General features: G+C 35.2%; 3 protein-coding genes and 2 long non-coding RNA genes across 17 annotated transcripts in view; 2 read left to right on the forward strand and 3 right to left on the reverse strand.

The window, feature by feature from the left end:
- LOC147872633 (uncharacterized) overlaps positions 1–20,833 on the forward strand; it is a 421,094-nt gene that overhangs the window by 360,488 nt on the left and 39,773 nt on the right. The gene's annotated exons all lie outside the window — the stretch shown is intronic.
- On the reverse strand, positions 307–5,340 carry LOC110831364 (eukaryotic translation initiation factor 4E type 3). The gene is made up of 5 exons (XM_022067274.2): positions 5,322–5,340; positions 4,994–5,156; positions 3,952–4,180; positions 3,203–3,425; positions 307–2,560 (listed from the first exon to the last, which is right to left on the reverse strand). Exons 1-5 carry the CDS (start codon positions 5,323–5,325, stop codon positions 2,517–2,519), a joined length of 663 nt encoding a protein of 220 aa, XP_021922966.1. The 5' UTR covers positions 5,326–5,340; the 3' UTR covers positions 307–2,516.
- Positions 5,559–6,903, forward strand: LOC110831366 (uncharacterized). The gene is made up of 2 exons (XR_002543562.2): positions 5,559–5,888; positions 6,696–6,903. It is a non-coding gene; the product is annotated as an uncharacterized LOC110831366 (long non-coding RNA).
- Positions 7,828–17,381, reverse strand: LOC110831362 (bifunctional peptidase and (3S)-lysyl hydroxylase JMJD7). 6 transcript variants are annotated; one of them, XM_022067266.2, is made up of 5 exons: positions 17,150–17,381; positions 12,310–12,380; positions 11,620–11,773; positions 10,447–10,778; positions 7,828–9,347 (listed from the first exon to the last, which is right to left on the reverse strand). In XM_022067266.2, the coding sequence occupies exons 1-5, from the start codon at positions 17,182–17,184 to the stop codon at positions 8,536–8,538; spliced, it is 1,404 nt and encodes a 467-aa protein (XP_021922958.1). In that variant the 5' UTR covers positions 17,185–17,381; the 3' UTR covers positions 7,828–8,535. The 6 variants fall into 6 exon arrangements, with proteins under 6 accessions (XP_021922958.1, XP_021922962.1, XP_087211773.1 ...); XM_022067270.2 differs by having other exon boundaries at positions 17,143–17,380; XM_087355647.1 differs by having other exon boundaries at positions 17,056–17,380.
- The window catches only part of LOC110831361 (Wnk kinase), a 52,498-nt gene continuing 49,977 nt past the window's right edge, over positions 18,313–20,833 (reverse strand). For all 8 annotated transcript variants that reach the window (XM_022067264.2, XM_087355607.1, XM_087355606.1 and 5 more), the window contains one exon: positions 18,313–20,633. In XM_022067264.2, the coding sequence (XP_021922956.2) occupies positions 19,783–20,633 (851 nt within the window). In that variant the 3' untranslated portion in view covers positions 18,313–19,782. The remainder of the gene's footprint in view (positions 20,634–20,833) is intronic.

Consider the following 20,833-nt stretch of genomic DNA (forward strand, 5'->3'; position numbering starts at 1 on the left):
ATTAAATTTAAGTTTTGCTATTAGCCCATGAAAATGGAATGGCAGTTAGAATCAGGCTGCATCACATACCTCTTTGAATTATGTCAAGGGTACCAATAAACAATACAAAATAGACCATGTGATACGTAGCATAAAACTTACTAAGAACCATGCTCATAGTGGAAGACTATTAGATGCAGCAGTGACTGAATACCCATATTTTGTAACATGTAATTTATATAGGATTCAACATCAAAACATAAGCCTCACAATAAGTCAATATCATGTAGAAGAAACAAGCTTCAGAATGTATATTAATAAAACCAGTACATAAAAATAGTGTTTTATTTTCAATTGCAAACACATAAAAAATACAACATGATTTTTATAAACACATATCTATGAATTTCTGGGCAGAATTATGTGCATGTTATACCACTAGAAAATTGAATTCACAAAAATCCCCCATAAAAAACAACAAACTTCATATCAAACTTACACTTAAGTATGCATAGTAACATGTCAAACACTTTTCTTTTTAATAATTCCATTTCAACATCAGAGGCACACTGTGCCTTCTGTATCATACAAGGATTGAGAGTCAAACATTTTCTGGAACTAAGAGACAAGTGAATGTGTATTATTAATTTAAAAATGGGGTTTTAAGTTAATGAGGGTTAAGTGAGGACAGTCAGAACAGAAGGTTTTTAAATAAGTGTGGTAGCAAACATTTTCTCCACTGCTTTGACACTTGTCAGCAAAGGCTAACACCAGCAGGAGGAGGTTTAACTAGGTAATTCACAGTAAGTAATGAGAGACAGATCTATAATAATGCTAAACTGTACCTATGTTTTCTTAACAGTCAGTAAGTAGAATGTCTGCTCATGCAACCTTGATGCAGCCAGACAAACGAAGTGGCAACTAGGAAGACAATCTGAATATAACTTGCATTAATATGTTTTCCTTAAACGAATGATCTTCACTACTGGAGGATTTAACTTACTGGGGATACTGGGAACGACCCGTTCTTCAAGTGCCTGAGCACTGCGGGTCCCAACTTTTCGTTGGCTTGATCTATAGACATTCGGTAGGACTCCTTGGATCGGCCCGTCGCAAGGTCTCTACCTGTACACAGGACAGCACAACACAGAAAAACGCGGACAATCATCCATGGCTTGAGTGGGATTCGAACCCACGGTCCCAGTGACCAAGCGGCACAAGGCCCACGCCTCAGACCGCGTGGCCACTTCGGACCCCAGGATTTAACTTATGCCATGTTAACTCACTGACTGATTTAATTTTATGAAATGTAATCTGTACCTGTTACGATTGAGAAAAAAACTTGCTTGGTCTACCCCCCCCCCCCCCCCCAAAAAAAAAACCACTTTTATTCATATCGCCTTGGTCACGTGTCCTTTGGTTCAATGAAGTATCACATGGTGTGTGTCCTACAGAAACAGACTGGGTGGATAGAGTAACAAAATTCATTTACAGATGTATTATACCCTTACAACATTCAAATCATAAATTCAAACTAATCTGCTGTATTCAAAAACATTCTCATTTGGCAGTGATTGCAAAGCAGAACTCTAAGACTAGTAAAGTTCTTGTACGTTGACAATGCATTTCCGTGTATGAAGTGTATTGGACAAATCACGACAGCACGACAGTTTCAAATTAAGTGTATGTATAAAGTTACTCAAAATCTAATTATTGTCTCTAAACAAAAACAGCATATAAGAATATCATAAAAAAAGGAAATTTTAACAGAGGCCACCAACCACCTGTCTTCTGACCCTTCCAGACTGATGCATGAATTGTATTATTACACTTTCACAAGCAAAATACAGACTCCCCCCACCCAAGTCCTGTTCATTATGTTAACAATCATTTACAGAAATATTTAACATGTCAATAGATAATTAGCCATTGAGAAACTATTCATTAAAGCTGTGCAAATGATGTGTAAAGAAAAGAAATTTGTTTCTTAATTTAATTTTTCAACATTCTGAATTATAGGGTGATAGAAAAGTCACACAACCCATTCCTGACACATGTTAAATTTATCAAAAAATAAATTACACTGAAATCAAAAACAAATGTTATATCAAGTGTTCGAAATATCAACTGCAATCAGCAATTCATGTATATCATCCAAACTATCATCACTTCCAATGGACCCAGCTGAATAGGTTGTGCAGAGCCAGCTTCTAATGGATCTTTAAAAAGTTTTTAATTTCCAGTTCACAAAAGAAAATGTCTGAATGCCCAATACCATACACCAGTTTAGTGAAATGCCTTCATCATAAACCTTTAGGAAAACATTGTGAAGATTGTTATTAACAGAAATGTTATCTTAAAAATTTGCTAACTTGAAAAATAAATTTATCGTGAAGAAAATAACAGGAATGAAGAGGACTGAAAAACTGGAATTTAGCTGACATGAGTAGGTTAGCTCTGTTTTCCCTTTAATTTGTAATTATTACTATGACATCTTACTGAATTCATCACATAATTTGCACTATGGCTATCTGAAATCACGCTGACTTTCCCCCTTCATAAGCATGATGAGTCTGATGAGCTGAAATACAACAGAAAAAGTATTACAAAAAATTGCACTAACACAGATGGCAATGTTTGGTGAGATATAAATATGAATTAAACACGGTTATTGATTTTTTCAAATGGAAATATTAACGATGAACTGTGCTAAAATGAACATAAATGAAGTGGTTAAAAACAACCAAAATACCAATTAATTGAACTCATACTCCTTCATACAGCTTAGCATTCCTTTGCCTATCTTGGAAGTGTCCACATGATACCATTGTGAAATGTGAAAATGAGAGACACATTCTGTCACCACTACATCTTGATTCTGCATAACAATACATTCACCCTGTTCAATTTTTCCTTTTACAATCTTAGGAACATTTCCATCTATTTGAAACATCCCAGCTAAACCGAAGCCATTTTTCTTTGAGAGGCATAGACCTGACAAATCTCAACAGTTATCTACAGTAATGTACAGATTCAGCCAAATAGTGATCCCATGAACTTTGCAACAATTGTACTTATTTACGGACCTTCAGCTCAGACAACAAACACTGTCACATGCACTGTATTTCCATTGTACACAATTCTATGGGTATGACATATAAAGACTTTCAGATATACCTTAAAAATAAACAGGCATTTTAGCTCTACAATGGTAGATACTCACATTTGTAAAACTCAGTTGTGAAGTTGACATCTGGTAGAAGCCTGTGAATTTTATGTAGTATTGTTGCCTCAGATGCTAGTTCAGCAGATATGTTCCATACCTGGACCAGATCATCACGTTCCCGCACTGACACAGTCACACCACACACCTCATCCCCTTCTGATATACTGTCACTGAACTGTTCTCCTATTGCTGCCAGCAGTAGTTCCTTCCACACTCTGGTCTATAACATTACAAAACAGCTATTATTATAATAAGGTGATTCAAATTAGAATTGTAAACCACTGAAAATTATAGCAAATACAAGAAACAATGTAATACTTTGTGGCATGTTAATTCATCTACTGATATTTACACTAGAGACCTGTGTTTGTGAAAAGTGTCTGAATGTTAGATAACACCAGTTTTCTTTGAAGTATGGACTGGATGTTTCAGTATAATTTATATGAGCTTGGTCTTCAAAAGGTTAATAAGGATTAAGAGAAAGATTCTATTTTAAATAATGAAATGTGGCTGAAAAAACTTGTTCATCCTCCTTCACATAGCAGGCAGAGAAGGATCTTTCAAATGCACTGCTCATTTTGACAAGACCATTTCAATGGACACGAAAGTAGATGTTCTAGCTAATGCTTGTTATATCGGAAGACAGCCAGAAGTTGAATGAATATGACTAAGACCTCCACTGTTTACATGACATGTGAAAATCTCAAATTTCCTGAAAGCATAAAAAACAAATTATATAATTATACCGTATCATTTTTGAAACACTTCAGGCGCCAGGTGCCTCCTCGCTGGTTATAGGACTCCTCCCACAAAGGTTTGTGCTCATCTCTCATCAAGTGGTAACTGTATCGCACTTGCAAATCACCCACACTTGGAATATTGTTGTACACACCCCAGAAACCCTGTACTGTGCTCACAGTATAGATTTTCTTTAGCGTTGCCTGGTACTCAGCTGCTGTGGATCCTGGAATTGACCTGAAACATTGCAAATATTTTACTTTAAGAATTTATAATAATAATCCATGGCGTAACAGCCCTCTGAGAGCCAAAGCCAGCTGCTGGTGCTGCCGCATTTACAGTATGTTAATTTGCTCAATCACTTCACAGTCCTACTGCAACAGTATAGTGTGATGGGATGAATTATGATCATTTGGACAAAATTATGTATTCCTACTTCTGGACAATGAAATAACTCTGAGTATTCCTATAATGATTGTTATTTTTTCAACAATTTGAACTCAAGATACCAAAAGAACAAATAATTATATATACATTTTTAACAACAATTTTAGAAATGTTCTGTCTCTACCCCTAATCTTCCACAAGTGACATCCTAACAACTCCTTCCCCACCAACTCTGCAGTACGCTATTTTTATTAATAATTTACTAGGCAATGGAATTTTGTTCTTATTGTTTCCTGTATATGTTGTTCATAACAAATATTGGCTTGTTACTAATTAAAAATTTATAAAATCCTTGTTGTCAAAATATAATTAAAATAATTAGCAACAAACAAATAATCTGTTACCTCAATAAACTGTCCTTTATCACTTTCCACTGCAATCGAATACATAATTTATCATAAATAATTTGCTGACACAAATTATTCTTCTAACATTCATACCAATTAGCCATCTGTTGAATGTGAAGGTTGGTAATACGGAAATTGGGGGAGATTTCCGAACTTGACCTTCGTAACGTCACAGGGTGATACGAAAATGTTAAGGCTAGACGATAACAGGTAACAGAAAAAATACAACTTATTTTGTATAATAAAAAGTCCATACTTGTCCAACCAAAATGTCCATGGAGTTTGAAGTGGCACGCCTTTAGTTTCTTGGCTACGAATATTGCTGAGTGCAATATTTGTAAATATGGGAGACTTCGATAAATCGCAAGAACCATCTCCAGACTCTGAACCAGAGGAAGCCATCTTCCTAACCAAACCACCTAAAATGAAAATGACACTTCACTGCCATTTGCACGATTCACTTGTCAGCAATATAATAATTTCACTTAAAATGATGAAACATCGTGTCAATTATGGTACGACTTTTAAAGTAATAGGCAATCATCCAGTATTCTCGAAAATAATTAAATAAAATACATTTATACCCATATTCACGCATAAACTTAAATTCGTTCAGAGTTTCTCCGCCAGAGAACAGATAAATCTGGTGTTATCAGTTGTGTATAATAATTTGCAGATATTTATGTGAAATTTGTTAGTCTACAAATTAGCAACCATTGAAATAATAGTGATCATCATTTCTCTTAAAAATTGTTGTATAATTTTGCCATTGTTTATAATCGCGCCATTTTGGAGACATGACAACACTGCTATCATATGATTATGTTCGGCGTGATAAATCAGTTGCGTGTGTTGCAAAGTGATTCACCAATGAAGTCTAATTCTCGCGTATTGTTTACAATATAATTTATAAATGTGACAATTATGTGGGAATATATCATATTTGTATTTCTCACTTTCTGTCATATAGCATACGCTTCACATGGCTTTGATTTTGGTGATGCATTAGCACTTATTATTGGAATGGCTATTGGGATTGTTGGCATATGTGCCTGTTTGGGTTGTTATGCCAGAAGAAGAGGTGGAGGACTAGATGCGTTATAGCATCGTGCAAAATTGCATCACAGATATACGTATTTTAATTTGGAAAGGTGGGCATTTAATTTGTTAAGATGTGTGTGAAGATTTCAGTGTTGCATGAATTCCATTGAAATATCAAAATGCCACATAGTTTCCTTGTTCATTTGCAGATCTGACTTCATCCTTTCTCACAGTAATCATTTGTAAAAAATACATATAATAGGATTTTTAAAGTTTCTATGATTGTGTTTATTAGATATTGGGTAGAGGTAGTGGCAATTGAAACATGATGTAGGGTCCATGCCTCTGTAATTATCAGTCCTGGAGGACATGAATAACTTTCATTTTAGTTTAGTAATATTATTTTTAAATTATGCACTATATTATTCTTACAAAAACAGTAAGGGATGATGCATTTTCATACTTTAAATGTTTCCTCCAATTAGTCAAGTCAGAAGAACTTATTAAACTCATGTCATTTAATTCCATGTAGCTTTCCATATATAATGTATTAACTTATATTTTGAAACTTTTGTACAATTTAAATAGAAAATAGTGCAAGGGAAATGTCTGGTCAAAGAGCATCAGGCTGTAGGGAAGGGTGGCAAATGATTCACCTAAATCCCAAGTTGAATTGTAACAAGAAAAAATTCAAATTGAAATCTGACAAATTACTCTTTAAAACTTTGCATTTTTATACATGTGTGGCTGTTAGCTGGGTACTGTTTTTTATTTCAACTCCCTTAGTTGCCAGACACATTACCCAGTTCCAACGATAAAAGGAGGAGGAATTCCCATAGTTTTAACTTACCTTAAATGATTCAAAATAATGCACCTAGAAGAGACATGGATACATTAAGGTTGTTCTTTTCTTCCAGATGCACGATTTTCCAGCTGCTTTCTCAGTTTAGTCCATTTGATCTGACACTTTTCTTACATCTTCATTCACCGCAACAGAAATTACATTTATCTTTTAAGCAGTCAATAAGTATGAACAAAATAATTGTAATTATTGTGCCTAATATTTAATCATGTAAGTGTTGTGAGACTTTATATCTGCATTATTAAATTGTTTTATTATGTAAATTGTATTAATTTGCTTATACTTTACAGTATTGTTCCTTATATCCTGAAATAAAGATGCTCAGCAGTGACCAAGCAGTAAGGGGTCATCCTCCACATTATTTGAAATTATCCAAGCAACTGGATTTATCTGATTCAGGATAGAATCCAGAAGTAGGCTTTCTTTCATAAAATACAAGGAATTTGACTAGATGGGGAAATTATTAGCTTGTCAAGCACTGTTCCATGGAGTTATTTTGGTCAAATCATGAGATATATCATACAGTGACCTTTCTGGTATGACTTAATTTTTTCCGAGGTATCTGAAAGGCACCTTTTCTGTAAAAACTATTTGTGGCATCTCAACAAAAAAAAACATTACTTTAGAAAAAATACTAATACAAGAAAGGATTTTCATTACTAAGACATTCACATTATAGAGTATACACAGTCTATCAACTGTTAGTTTAATTGACATAAAGTGAGATGGTCAGATATGAGGTTCTCACACTGAGTATTAAGATGGCAGCCTTCTCGGATGCTACACCATGAAGTCTGGTATACACCAACATTAAAGAGAAGCTTACAGCTTCCATCATCAGAGTGATGAGTCATCTAAAATGACTGTCAGCATCCAACAAATTACATAGAGCTACATTCCAGAAGAGGCACCTTCATAAACATATTTGTATCCTTCTGCATAGTGTTCTTTGACTGATTCCCTAGCTCATTCTATCAAATTCTTTCCTACAAAAAAATTTCTGTAGTCAGTTTCAAAGTAACCATGTGACTACCACAGCATAAATATTTTTCCAAAAACTTTCTGCTTCCCTCACCACACACATATTTTACACAAATTGGAATAGAAGTATGATGGTTTTAAAAATGTAAGGAGTCTGCAAGACTTTAATATGCAGTGTCCTTTAACAATACTAATACAACCGCAGATTTAAATCATCTCAACTGCATAATTCTTTATTCAGTAAAACTTCCATACACCAATGTTGAAGAGGAACTTTAATAAGCAGGCTACATTTTTTGGTGTCAAGAACAAGACAATCAAATATCTACAAAATGGTAATTACGTATGTTCCCTTCTCATGCATTCTGGTAAGGTTGCTCACATTTAGGTGCACAAACAAGAGACAACACCAAACAAGTTTTCGCATATTATTTTAAATATACATCTCACTTTATTTACAAACTTGAAACCAATTAATTAACCTGATTTGTGAAACAGTACCAAATTTGTAATGTACACTATTAGTGTTATTTGCTCTCATGATTCTGTACACTATGTTATGGTACTTTGTGTAGACCAAAGCATGTAAACAGCATGAAATGGGCTTCATATAGTTCTCTGACAATGAACTATTTCACAACTCCAGACAAATAAAATATATGTGACTTACAATCTTCCATTTCATAATCAATTTCTTCTTCACTTATATTAAACTTCCCAGTCATATTCCTTTCAAATGAGATTGAACAAGTTGCCTCAATCATTAAGGATTGTTATTAGAAAATCAACCTGGAAAAGCCCGACACAGACATGGATTTTTTATGCAGGTTTCTTCAAAAACATTTTAATTATGAGCATTAAATGAAGTAGAAAAAGGCTAAAAATCCAATTTAAAGTAATGGCAATAAACACAACTATGATTTCATTACAAGTGATTCCAGAAACTGAAAATAAGCATATTTAAGATCATACTGCATGTCATACCAGTAATTTATTGCAATACAAGCATGTGATTGCTGAACATGATGAAACCACAGAGATGGTAAATACAACACATCTCCTGCTTCGACTCTGACTCGGATAGGAGTTGCATTTCTGTATTGCGGATATGAGGCAAAATCAGGCGATAATGGATCAATACAGATCCATGGGACAATGCTGGCACTTAAACTGTGTGATGATGTCTGTGATGCATCCTGACATCCATCTTCATCATCAGACAAAGTTAGTGTTTGCTTGTAATTTTCTTTATTGCACACTTGGCATGGGCCTCCATGCGATGTAGTTTTAACTTTGTGTTCATTAACATACATTTTATAGAGAACCTTAGACTCAGCTTTCACACAATCATCTATTTCTAATTTGCTGAGATAATTTACAAATCCATCAGACAAATCAGATTCTTCACCTAAATTGTTATGAATTAGTTCAAAACTGTTATGTAAAGCCTTTTCCTTACTGCATACTTCAGAGCTTGCTGTTGCAGCACCTGGACAATCATTACAGTAAGAGTGCTGTGGATTCTCTTTTTCTGAATCAGAATTGTTATTATTACGTTGGACATTACCACAGGGTATTATGTCAAAAATTCCAGGGGATATCTCCTTGTATCTTGCAAGAGGAAACTTCTTGTAGGGAATCCATGGCCGATCAGTTGGAGGATGAAGAATGAAGTCCTTGTAGCCAGAGACTACACAGTAAATGTTTTCAAATGGGTCTTTATGCACTGAAATGAAGTGAATAAATAAGCTGAAATACTGTATAAAATTTAAAATGGAATATTAATATACTGGAAAATCATGTGGAACATACTTCAGGCACAAAATCTCAGAACTCTGTATGAGGTCTTGAACAGAATTTGTTGCAACAATATCTTATAATAGTAATGAACAGCTCGGCGAAGTAGAAAGAGCAAACTTGACAACCTACTTTCATTTCATATAAAATCTCAATCAGCAAAGTTAATTTCTCAGTCCAGATTCTAACTGACAAATACCACATGTATTGTCTCTATTTATGTTTGTTTAACAATACCATCAGTAACTCAGACTATAAAGTGCCAGATGATAGGATGATAATGAATTTGGAAGGATATGTACAGATGTAGTTACGGCCTAATCTGTTCTATCCTGGCACTTGCCTGAAGGGACAGTAAAATAATGGGGGGAAAAAATCATTCAGGATAGCTGCTCTTAGGGGTCAACACTGGAATGTAGAACCTCCCAAATACAAAGCATTTCACATTCTGTAAAGTTAGTAAATTAAAGCTGACCCACTATATGCCATGTAGGTACTTGGGGGAAGAGGCAGTATAGCTTCTACTTGTTCTTAACCTCGGCACTAGAGGGGGGTGAGTGGTTAGTGTCACACACTGACCACGCCTTACCCCCAGGAAAGAACCCCAGTATGGGCCCCAGAGCCAGTCTGGATGCAGAGGCTACAGGAAAAATCCTCTGTTGGGGATCGAACCCCGGTCGTCCAGTCTGTAGCCAGTCTCTACACTGACAGCTATCCCCAGTTCACATTCAATATTACTGCTGTAAATTTATTACATTACTCAATAAAGAATACTGTTGAAGCAAACTACTTTCTGGACATTATCCATTGTCCCACATTTAACAAACACAATGTTTCGGAGATTGGAGATAGGGACTAGAGCTACTGATTGGGCTGAAGACGGAGATAAGATTCTTATCTCCGAAATGTCGTGTTTTATTAAATTTGGGATGATGGATAATGTAAAGAAAGTAGTCTGCTTCAACAATGCACCACTGTCACAAACCTCCAGAATTAAAGAATAATGCGGTTGTATCCAATTTACTTACTTGAGGTGACAGCCCGTTTGTCACCCATCCATATGTTAGCAGCTTCAGGCTCACAGCCGAAGGCCTCCGTGGCCCATGGAACGTCTCTTCCTACATCAGTAACCAATTCTGGGAAATCTTTTGTCAGGTTTGAATTCTGACGTTGGATATAAAACACCCCAGGATACTGATCATTATTTTCAAGAGCATCCAAAAACTCTGACATAAGCATAACCCTTTCATCTGGAGTCACAAAGTATTCTGAAGATGGTTCTCCACTGCCTGTGACAATGGCATCAGCATAACCATTTGGTGTTACAGCAACAGTCACTAGTTTTTTACCCAGGAAATCCCTGTTACAAAAAACATATTTCAGTCAAGCTACTGACATGAGAAAAGCTACCGTTAATTATCGAGTTATATCCTTAACAAGAGGCATTAAAATTTGCAGTTTCTTTCAGAAATGTGAAAAGCAATGAACCAATACCACAGGACACATGGAAATTAAATAAGGAAAGTGAGGATTTACTGACTGAAAGTAGGTGGCTCATATAGTTACCAATAGGCTTTAAAGGGTTAAACTGAGAAGCACATTACTTATAAATAAGAACAAATCGGTAGTAAAAGAGGTTGACTGATGCATTGCCTGTTGCTACTCTTATTAAAATAGCACCCTAAATTTCATTTTCAAACAATGTCTGTTGGCTCAGGCATGGTAGATCCCTGATGATGAAGACCAAGATGGTTCTTGAAAGGTTGGTTTTCTGCAACCACCTGACATGGCTGACTACCCGAGAAGACATCAATGAATGAATAATTTTACACTGTTGCTGGTGAAAATACTGGCACAAAAACCCTGTCCATGAAACTAAAGGTGACAACGATAACACTGGTTAGGTGTCACCTTACAATATAGATCAAAATCATATGCCTACAGGCACCTTGACACCCTCAGAAAGGTTTTTGGGTGCCCAAAAAATAATGAAAAGTATTCATAGCAACTTCTTAAATGTATGCTTATTATTTCTGAGCAAGTGGTAATTTTTTCTCTATGAACAAAATTTCTGTCCACTGTTAACAAGTTCTAAATATTTATAATTAATTCAGTTATTTTACTGCAGACTTACTGTAGTATACTAACTCAACTAATAAGTTACTGTTCAAATCATTATAAAGGAGATATCTACAATTCACCTAAAAAACTGCACATTCCATTTTCTGATGGCTGGCCAAGTATTCACTGCACCTTTGATCAGGACAGGAAGGTTAGGCGCAACCCAATCCCGGTAAAATTCCAATGGTGAAACAGGACTATCCACAACTGGAACAGCTGATCTTAAGTACAGCTCTGAATGGACAGACAAAATGTACTGAATTCATGTGATATAACATGACATGAAATCAATTCATACATACTATCATTTTTTTTTATATCTTAATTGCGTCATGTTTGTGTTTTATTGATACAATATTTTATTTTCCGTCTATACACAAACTTAAAATAATGTTGTTTAAAATTACTTAAAATTATAACATTCTCAGTAGATACTGCATCTTGTTACATTTTTTGTTATCGACGACATGTTTCAATGAGTATTACATCATCATCAGGTCTATCAATTTTAATATATTTTAAAAACTGTTGTACATCTTGCGTTGCGTATATTGATTAATTTGAAAACCATTTGCATTTTAACCACTGTATCATTAGTTTCATATGAAGCTGAGCATAAATGAATAATATAAGAAACAGCAAGACTATGAACACATTAAATATGTAACTGGGCTCACTCCTGTGAACTGTAAGCAGTATGAACAAAATTCTCAGAAACATGACCAGTAAGAAATATGAAAAGATCAAACATAAAGCAGAAAGAAAGTTACCTTTGGCATCTGTTGATAAAAGTCTGAAAGACTTCAAAATCCTCTGTTCCGACACTGTCATTGTGAAACAGCTGAAACACAAACAAAATAATATTAAAGTGAAAAAATCTGCATACTCTGCAGTTACTTTCAGACACTAAGACTATCAGCCTCACTAATCACTATGATGGGATATGTTAACATACAGTTGTGTTGTGGTTTGGAAAACAAGTGATATGACAAGTAGGATTTGAGGTTTTCAGAGCGGTGAGTCCGAAGATGGATGTCTTCTGGGTTGCTGCACCATGTAGTGTGGTAGAAGTTTACCTACTTCTACCAGACTACAAGGCACAACAACCCACAAGACAATCATCTTCAAGTGATATGACTTTTGGAACAAAATGTTTGCTCATGAAAGTCAGTAGACAAATTTACCTCTATCAGGAGCAAATATTGGCCTGCCCACATTTGTTTTGAATTAGTCCTTTAAAATATCATTGAAGTCTGCTACTCTTTAGGTCAATTTTGCTTACTTATGGAACTAATTCTCATTCCTACCATGTTCACAATTCTAGACCACAGATTGAAAAAACAGCAAGCCTAACAGAATATTTCAGTTCACATGAAATTTAAATTCCCCATGCTATTGTTTCCATCAAGGCCTTTTATCAAACTTCCTACTTACCAACACTGAACAAGTTATAACGGTGGCTTTTGATCCTACAAAAGGGCTTCCTCCTGGTTTGTTTCCACTAGGTTAATTTAATTTATTTTATTACATCCTTTAAACCTATTGACTTCTTATTCATATTTGTCTCAAATGTAGTGCAGTGAAGGGAACACCTAACACAACATGACTTTACCATCAACAACTGGCTGATACTTATATTATTTATGATGTTTCAACTGCATGATGAATATCATGAATGGTAAGTAAGGAGAGATTTGAAAAGAGGTGGTTGACACCGAGATGCCAACTTAATATATCCCTGCAGAGGATGAGAACGCTAGAAACTTTTACAACCAAAATTGCCAACTGTAATATGAATCACATATCCCTTGATCACAAGCCTGGAGTATTACTGCACTACAAACTGATTCAGTTCCAAATACCGAAAGTAACCAGATTCATTTCACAGTAACCTATGATAAGTCTCTTAATTTCTAAACCTTGAACTATAATAATTATTATTACTGCTGTTTTTGTGTGCTTGGCTGTAACTGGCCTTGTCTGGCTGCTGTCATGCACAAGAATAAATGAACTCAACTATTATTATAAGTTTAAATTCATTCCACATCTCCTTTTGTGTTCCTAATGCAATTTCATAAGTAACTGATAAGCCAAAATAATTGACAAGGAAAATTTTATATTGCTGAAGACTATGATAATAAAAGCTAAACACTGCAATAGTGTAAAATGCTTCTGCTTCATTATTAACACATACGGAAATCAGTGTTTATTACACCACTTCTCACTCTATCAATAAGGCTCTCCTCTTGCACACTTACTTACCATTTATTATGTTTAGCGAGTCAGATTCTCTGTCAAGCATCATGTGTTGAGAAATTTGCCTTTTAACATTATTCCCACGCTCTTCCTCAAGTCCCAAATTATTGACTTTTATCTTAACTCTGTAATCACTGTCAATCTTATGTCCATTTTTCTGTGCTCCTATATTTTGGCATTTAAGAGCTGAACTTTCAAACGAAGCTTCGTAATGCCGAACAGAAGGAAATTTCTTGCATGCCTGACATCTTATACATCTCCATTCAATAACACTAGATGGTTTCTTGAGAATACGAACCCGTGCTGTTACTCCAGGAAGTAGTAGTCCTTCACAACCTTTACATATATTCCGTTTTACCTGAGGCACAATTTTCAGCAAGGATTTCTTTGCCACATTCACAGAAAGATATGAATAATAATCAGACACAGCATGTTCATTCAAGCTTCTTTGTCTATTCTGTATGTGCTTATATAGAGAGAACTGAGCAGCCTGATACAGATGATTCCATTGCTGTGAAGATGCATTTAACTGAGGCAACTGTTTTGGATTCTCCATCTTCAGATTTTTAAGCCATACTGCCCTCCAACAGAATTTGATTTGAGAAGCAAGAAACCAAATATGTCAACAAAACCCACTTATAACAACATTCAAGATTGCCTGTAGAGATATAACTTGTGCAAACCTAAATATTTAAATCCACTAAAATTTAATAATGCACCTCTGCAAGTAGAGAAATTATTCAGGTAATTCTCTTCATTTCAATGTTTTGAATACCTACTCACACTGCTACAGAGACAAATAAGAAAAGAGCCAGCAAAATGAGAACTTCAAACCTTTAGCTGGATATACAAAATAAAAAAGAGGGTATTGATAAAAAAGGATTTTTATACCCACAGTCAGATATACATGATTATATAACATAAAAGGGAAATATTTTGGGTTAATAATATACTGCAACCACTGAGTCAGAAATGCTGATATAGTGTATACAGTTGATATTCTTTAGCATTTCAATGAAACAATTCTTAAGCCTTGTCCAAAAGTATCCTTTTAAGGGCTTGGGTAATGGCATGCAAGAGTAAGTTTTTGTTGTTGAAGTACTTGTTACATCTGCAATCTGTAAAAATAAAAAGAAACACAAACTTGTAAATTGAATAATGCAAGTCATGGTACATCACTGACCATTTAAAATTCATGTGTACATGCATTACTTCTTACAAATAAAATTAGTTCATTTATAAAAATGAAGTCAGATTCTAACTACAAGAAGCTAAAACCAACACAAAGTAGGTTAACTAGTACCCAACCACAGCTGTGAAAATAAGCATTACCAACCTCACAGCAACAAAATATTTTCACATAAAATTATAGTTTAATAATCATGTTATACGTAAAGCTGTCCTAGGTCCTTATTAAGCACCATGCCATTAAGCAATTTTAGGGAATCGAGGTACAGATCCACTCTATCCTGCCCTTAGCACTACATGGAGGTAAGCTGTCATTTTCTTACTCCATCTGCTTTACAGCTGGGGAAGGAGCCCCTAGTAGCAAATTGATAAGAGGCTGGGTGGGCCCTACACCTGATCTGGAAATGATACCTAGGAGAGAAATACGCTCTTGTAATATATCTCCACAAATCCATCCAGATACCCCAAAAGAAATTTAGTGGAAATTCCACCATATGTGAGTGTCATAAGTATCTACTGTATAATGCTAACATTGTCCCTTGTCATGACATGGCATGTCTTTAGGATGAGGATGGAGGGACACAACCTCCTAATAAGAAGAGCACCTAAGAATATATGTATGGTATAAGCAGCCACATACAGACAACAACGGGCGGTCCTCCAGCTTGTGTCCACTACATGCAGAATACACATTGTAACACTCAAAAGATAAATTTTACAACTGAAGTCATTTCAGCAGAAACATCAATATTTAATTAAGAATTATTTTCCTGGGTAATGTCAGTGCCAAAAAACCCAGAAAGTTGATATGTTTCACAGATGGCACTACCTAAACCCTTCTCTTCCTCTGCTGCAGTGTTTATTCACTAGATCAACTAGCAATTCTTTCTATCAATTTTTAATCTTCCCCATTCTTGGTAGCAGTTCCCTTTACTGAAGTCCTGTCAACTAACAGATCCATCACACCTCCAATCATATTTCAAGCCCATTACCTTATCAGTAACAGCTAAGGTAATGGTTAAGGTAAATAAATTTATGTTCCCCTTACAAGAATATGCAACAAGTTGTGTCATAGTCTGTCACTAGAGAATCAAAATTCATTCAAGATTTCAAGTTCTCATGATGACAAGCATGAAGTTGGCTGTCTTCTGGGATGTGGTACCACAAAGTCTCATACATATTAAAGGGCATTTCAGGGGAACTTATTAACTAATCCAACCTAATATTATGTTGGAGGTATGAATTCACTGGAAATGTAGTATAGCTCAAACTAAAGGGCAACCAATGGTTAATAAAATGGTAAACTGGTTGACTTCTTTAAAATATAACTATTTAAAAATGATGTTTCTTTAAACACAATTCTCATATATTTACATTGCCAGATAAAGATATAAATAATAATTTCATAGCAGAATGTCTGGAATGAAAGTTTTATTATCTTTCTTTGTGCAAAATGTAAATTCAATAGTCATTCTCCATAATTCCTGTTTATGATATAAAGGTATTCAAGCCTGCATTGAAAGATTACCTCATTACTCACTCCTTCTATTCTGTAGATGATTTCATCTCTGCTGAAAATGTTTAAGCTTTATATCCATAATCTACGTACATGTAAAGCAAGTTTTGTATTTACATTTAAAATTCTGAGGTTTATGAATATTAATTTGTAAAATTATTTTTCATACTTGTATTGCAGAATCTGAAATTTATGTACATTGATATGTGAAATACGTTCTTGTACTTGTGTTGAAAGTTCTGAAGTGTATGTATATTGTATGAAATGACATGTTCTACATCCTTTGGTTGAGTCCTAAGAAGGATCTATTTAATGTAAAACTCAACTCTACTCTACTCTTCCTCATACTGATTCTTACAGTCATGAGATAAGATGGATGTAGCGTTAAGGAAAATGCATGAGTTTGGGATACATAACATGCACAAAGGCAATGGTTAAAGTTCTCTATAAATGAAGCGAAAGCAACACACTAACCTTTTCATTTTTGCTTCAATCAGGGAAACGTAAAAACAAGCCTTTTGTTCGTAGTAAATACATATTTGTTTTGTCGCCGTACCTTACTTATAGTAATGGGAATAATCGAATGAATTCTTCTATTCGGTTAAAACATGCAACATCCGTGCGAAACACCTTTCCGACTAACCTCTCACCTCCGCCCAAGTTCCACTAATGCTCCATAGTACATATTAAAAACTAGCAGTCAATGTATCCAACTGCGACTATAAAAGTAACGAAGAAATGCACATACGACCAACCAAAATTCTTTGCACAACGGACATGTTCCTGACGGGATAACCTCTTATCAGCAGCAAACAGACCCCAGTTTGAATAGTCATGCTCCCGCCGCGACAAAACCCCCGTCAGCGTAAGCATATTCACGTTTCAGTTATAAGGCTCTGTTTACCATTTACAGTAATGCGTTTCGTACGCAGGAATGGTGTTACCTAGCAAGGAACAATGTCTTTTGCAGGGCTCCACTCTTAGTTAGCTTTTTGGTTGATTGGTACACATGTCCAATGCGCGGCAGGAAGTAACCGGCATAGGTCGCCATGTATTGATCGTGACGGCACAGATTATTACCAGGGTGTTTCGTGGATAAGCTTTCTTCAGAACCGATGCCTTTACATCTTCCAATGCATTTTTTCGGTGATCTCAAATAATTTCCATTCTGTTCGTCAGCACCCTGAAGTCATGTCCGACAGTAGCTTCCTTCTGGTTTGTTGCACTGTGTAGTTTACCTACGTTTCTGATATGCTTACTGCCGCTATCGCTAGGGCAATGAGCACCTCTGAAACATTCTACCAAATTACACGGCAGTTCAAACCAGAAGACATCCACTGCCACATTCGCCACTGTGAGATCCTGAAATCTCACAGCCATATCTGTTTGGTGACATTTTTCATTTTTATACCTGCAGATGTTCACATACACTGGTCCATCTCATACGACCAAAATCAGTCCTTTGTGCAAATGCCAGCACTTCTCACTCGGCCTCTGCTGTATGTATCCACAATGCAACATGCTTATACATTATACACAAATTTTTACATTGTAGTCCCCATATTTAACATTATTATATTGCAAATTCACCAGGTAATGCTATTTTTCACAATGCTTCCAACATACTTAATTGCTTATATAACTGCACCATACAAACATGTAATAAGGCAATTATACTTACTTTCACAATGTGTGGTCAGATGTAACTGCACAAACCTCTGTGCGCTTCCTGCTTGTTGAAAGACAGTACAAATTGCTAAATCCAGCTATTCCATCACAGGAACAAATACAATATGAATGATCAGATGCACAATAAATTCAATTGTTTTATTACTAACAGTACCAGATGTTTTTAACTTTACAAATTAATTTTAACTAAATCTGTGAACACTCATTCATCTCTCTGCAGTTTACTGTTTAAACCCTTAAAATGATTATTTCATCCTTTCTGATGAACAGAGTGTTTTAAATAAATAATTATTCTGTACTTACGCAGTAGGTCTCTCAATTTCTTATAGCCAACCATCACCATTTAATTTTATTTGCAAATAAACATACCAGTATAATCACCTCCAATATAATACATTTAAAATTACTGGTATTTCAGTCTTACATTTTTAATCTGTCTTTACTATTATTATTGTGATATAAATGCCACCAGGAAGGCAAAACAGAAGGAAAAAACATAAAAACTGAAAGATTATAGAGCAGTTGCAAAGCTGTTACTAGGTACCACTATTAAGGTACAGCATATGCAGATTTGCCATGTTAAGACATTGTAGTGCAGAATTATGATAAAAGCACTTATATTTATGCATTTAACACAAAAACTTATTTCCAATTATAAGATTTAAATATACATGAATCTAATAAAAAGCACAATTTTGCAGTCTTGTTCAGATGCATGTTTTAATTTTAAACAGATGTTATGGAATGGTTCTTTACACTATGAAAGTTATTGATTTCAAAAGTGCTGTGATGGATTAAAAACTAATTAATAATTCCAATTTCATTATCATATATCCAAACGAACCAGTCTTTGAAACTTAACTGTATTAATTTATGCTGAAATTAAACATCTAACAATCATACATGCACCACAAATTCTCACGTTATTTAAGCTTATAAGAGATCCACTGTTTCAAAGACTGATAATTAAATACTGTACAAATTACTTCAGCATAATATCAATTATTTCATATACTACTTGAGTATCCTTATTTTTGTTCTAAGGTCTTTCTATCTTAAAACTGAATTTTCAAACGTATCGCAAACTGAGCCTATTCATATTATATATTTAACACTTTTACATTCATATCAGAATATAATGACAGTTTAATGATACTTCTCAAATTGTTTATTAAAAAGCATATTCAGAAAGTTACTTACTTTATTTATGTTCTTAAGTTTATTTACTGAACTCTCCAAATGTTATTTACAATATCACTTGTTTGCTATTTTAATGACTGCCATAACATACAAATTAAATATATTTCTGGTGACTGTAATGATCCAGCAATACTAAACTTCACCTGTCACTAATACTCATTCCAGCACTTCATTCTGCAAGTAGTCATATTAATGAACAAATTTAAAGAAAGTGTTGGACTGTTATAGCGTGATTAAAAATGAATAAACAGTCTTGAAAAAACAGTGTAACTTATTACATGGCAGAAATTCCAAACAGCTAATTCTGAAACAAAGTTAATTACATAAATCAAAACTTTGGCAATCTCATTCTAAATGTTTTCAAGGTAAACAAATTTTGTATAAGACAATATGTTTAGTTATGCTCAGCCTGCCCACTCATTCCGTCATGATGATCTATGTGACAGCGATCTGATGGACTTGCTGGTCCTGCAGAGTTCACTGGAGTCAATGGCTGCCGAGTAGGAGAAACCATGCCATCTTGTTGCTGTTGGGTCTCATATACAAATCTCATCCCAGCTTGAAGCAGGGGAGTTACAGCAGGCTGGAAGTAATAGCCAGGAGTTCTTACTGCAGAAGCTAACTGAGGAGGTGAGCCATGGGCCAGCTGCAAGATACTTCCAGTTGCAGTTGAAACACGACGAAAACCAGGAAGGCCACCAAGGGTGCCAACTGAATACTGGTTGAAACACTGACTTGAACTAGGAATCATATTGGGATTTGCCTGGTTTGCAGATGAGACTGGTACCCACAGGGGTTCTGTGTAATGAATACCACCAGATGGAGGAGGCATCTGTCCAAGGTCAGGTCTCACTGTGACAATGTTAGTTGTCTCTGCTCCCAGACAGTCATTTACAGCAGTATTAGGTGACCCATGACTGCTCCCTTGCTGGAAGACTTTAGGGTTGTATCCCATCATTGTTTGATTTGGATTCACCATACTGATATGGTTAGAGAGAAACTGATGACCATTTGCAGTGTTAATAACTACTGGTCTTGTTAAAACCTGGTTTGTTGCACCAGAGAGTTGAAGTATTTCTTCAGATGTCATGGAATGCAGCTGCCCATTAATTGGACGTGGCAAATATGGAGGAGGTGTATTTGGTAATGATGGGCATCCACTTGCTTCGAATGTGGGTGATTGCGGTGCTGTGCTGTACATCAGATAATCTTCCAAACTGGCTCCAGGTGCACGTGATGCAGTCACTGCAACAGAATTAGATAACACTTACCTACTAATGTTATTTTCCAGAAATAAACTTTAATTCCTCAATTAACATGCATTTAGGTATGTATTTAAGACAACAATTTATTGTTTATTTTGTAATCTTAAATCTTCTTCCTTATCACAAAGGAGTCAATGTAGTTAAACGAACATAACTAGTTTAGACATTAGTCAACTATGT

This window comes from Zootermopsis nevadensis, unplaced genomic scaffold (assembly GCF_977971745.1).
Source record: "Zootermopsis nevadensis isolate Lab colony 2312 unplaced genomic scaffold, Znev_1.0 Znev_ptg000025l, whole genome shotgun sequence".
Classification (NCBI taxonomy): domain Eukaryota; kingdom Metazoa; phylum Arthropoda; class Insecta; order Blattodea; family Termopsidae; genus Zootermopsis; species Zootermopsis nevadensis.

Coding starts and splice junctions, on each gene's coding strand:
- LOC110831364 (XM_022067274.2), bottom strand. Junction 4,181..4,993: donor TGGACATTTTGGTTGGACAA/GTATGGACTTTT, acceptor GCAATGTTTCAG/GTCAATTCCAGGATCCACAG. Junction 2,561..3,202: donor CACAACTGAGTTTTACAAAT/GTGAGTATCTAC, acceptor GTTGTATTTCAG/CTCATCAGACTCATCATGCT.
- LOC110831362 (XM_022067266.2), bottom strand. CDS start 17,184: ATGTACTATGGAGCATTAGTGGAACTTGGGCGGAG. Junction 11,774..12,309: donor TTTATCAACAGATGCCAAAG/GTAACTTTCTTT, acceptor CTGTCCATTCAG/AGCTGTACTTAAGATCAGCT. Junction 10,779..11,619: donor TGGAATGTGCAGTTTTTTAG/GTGAATTGTAGA, acceptor TTTTTGTAACAG/GGATTTCCTGGGTAAAAAAC.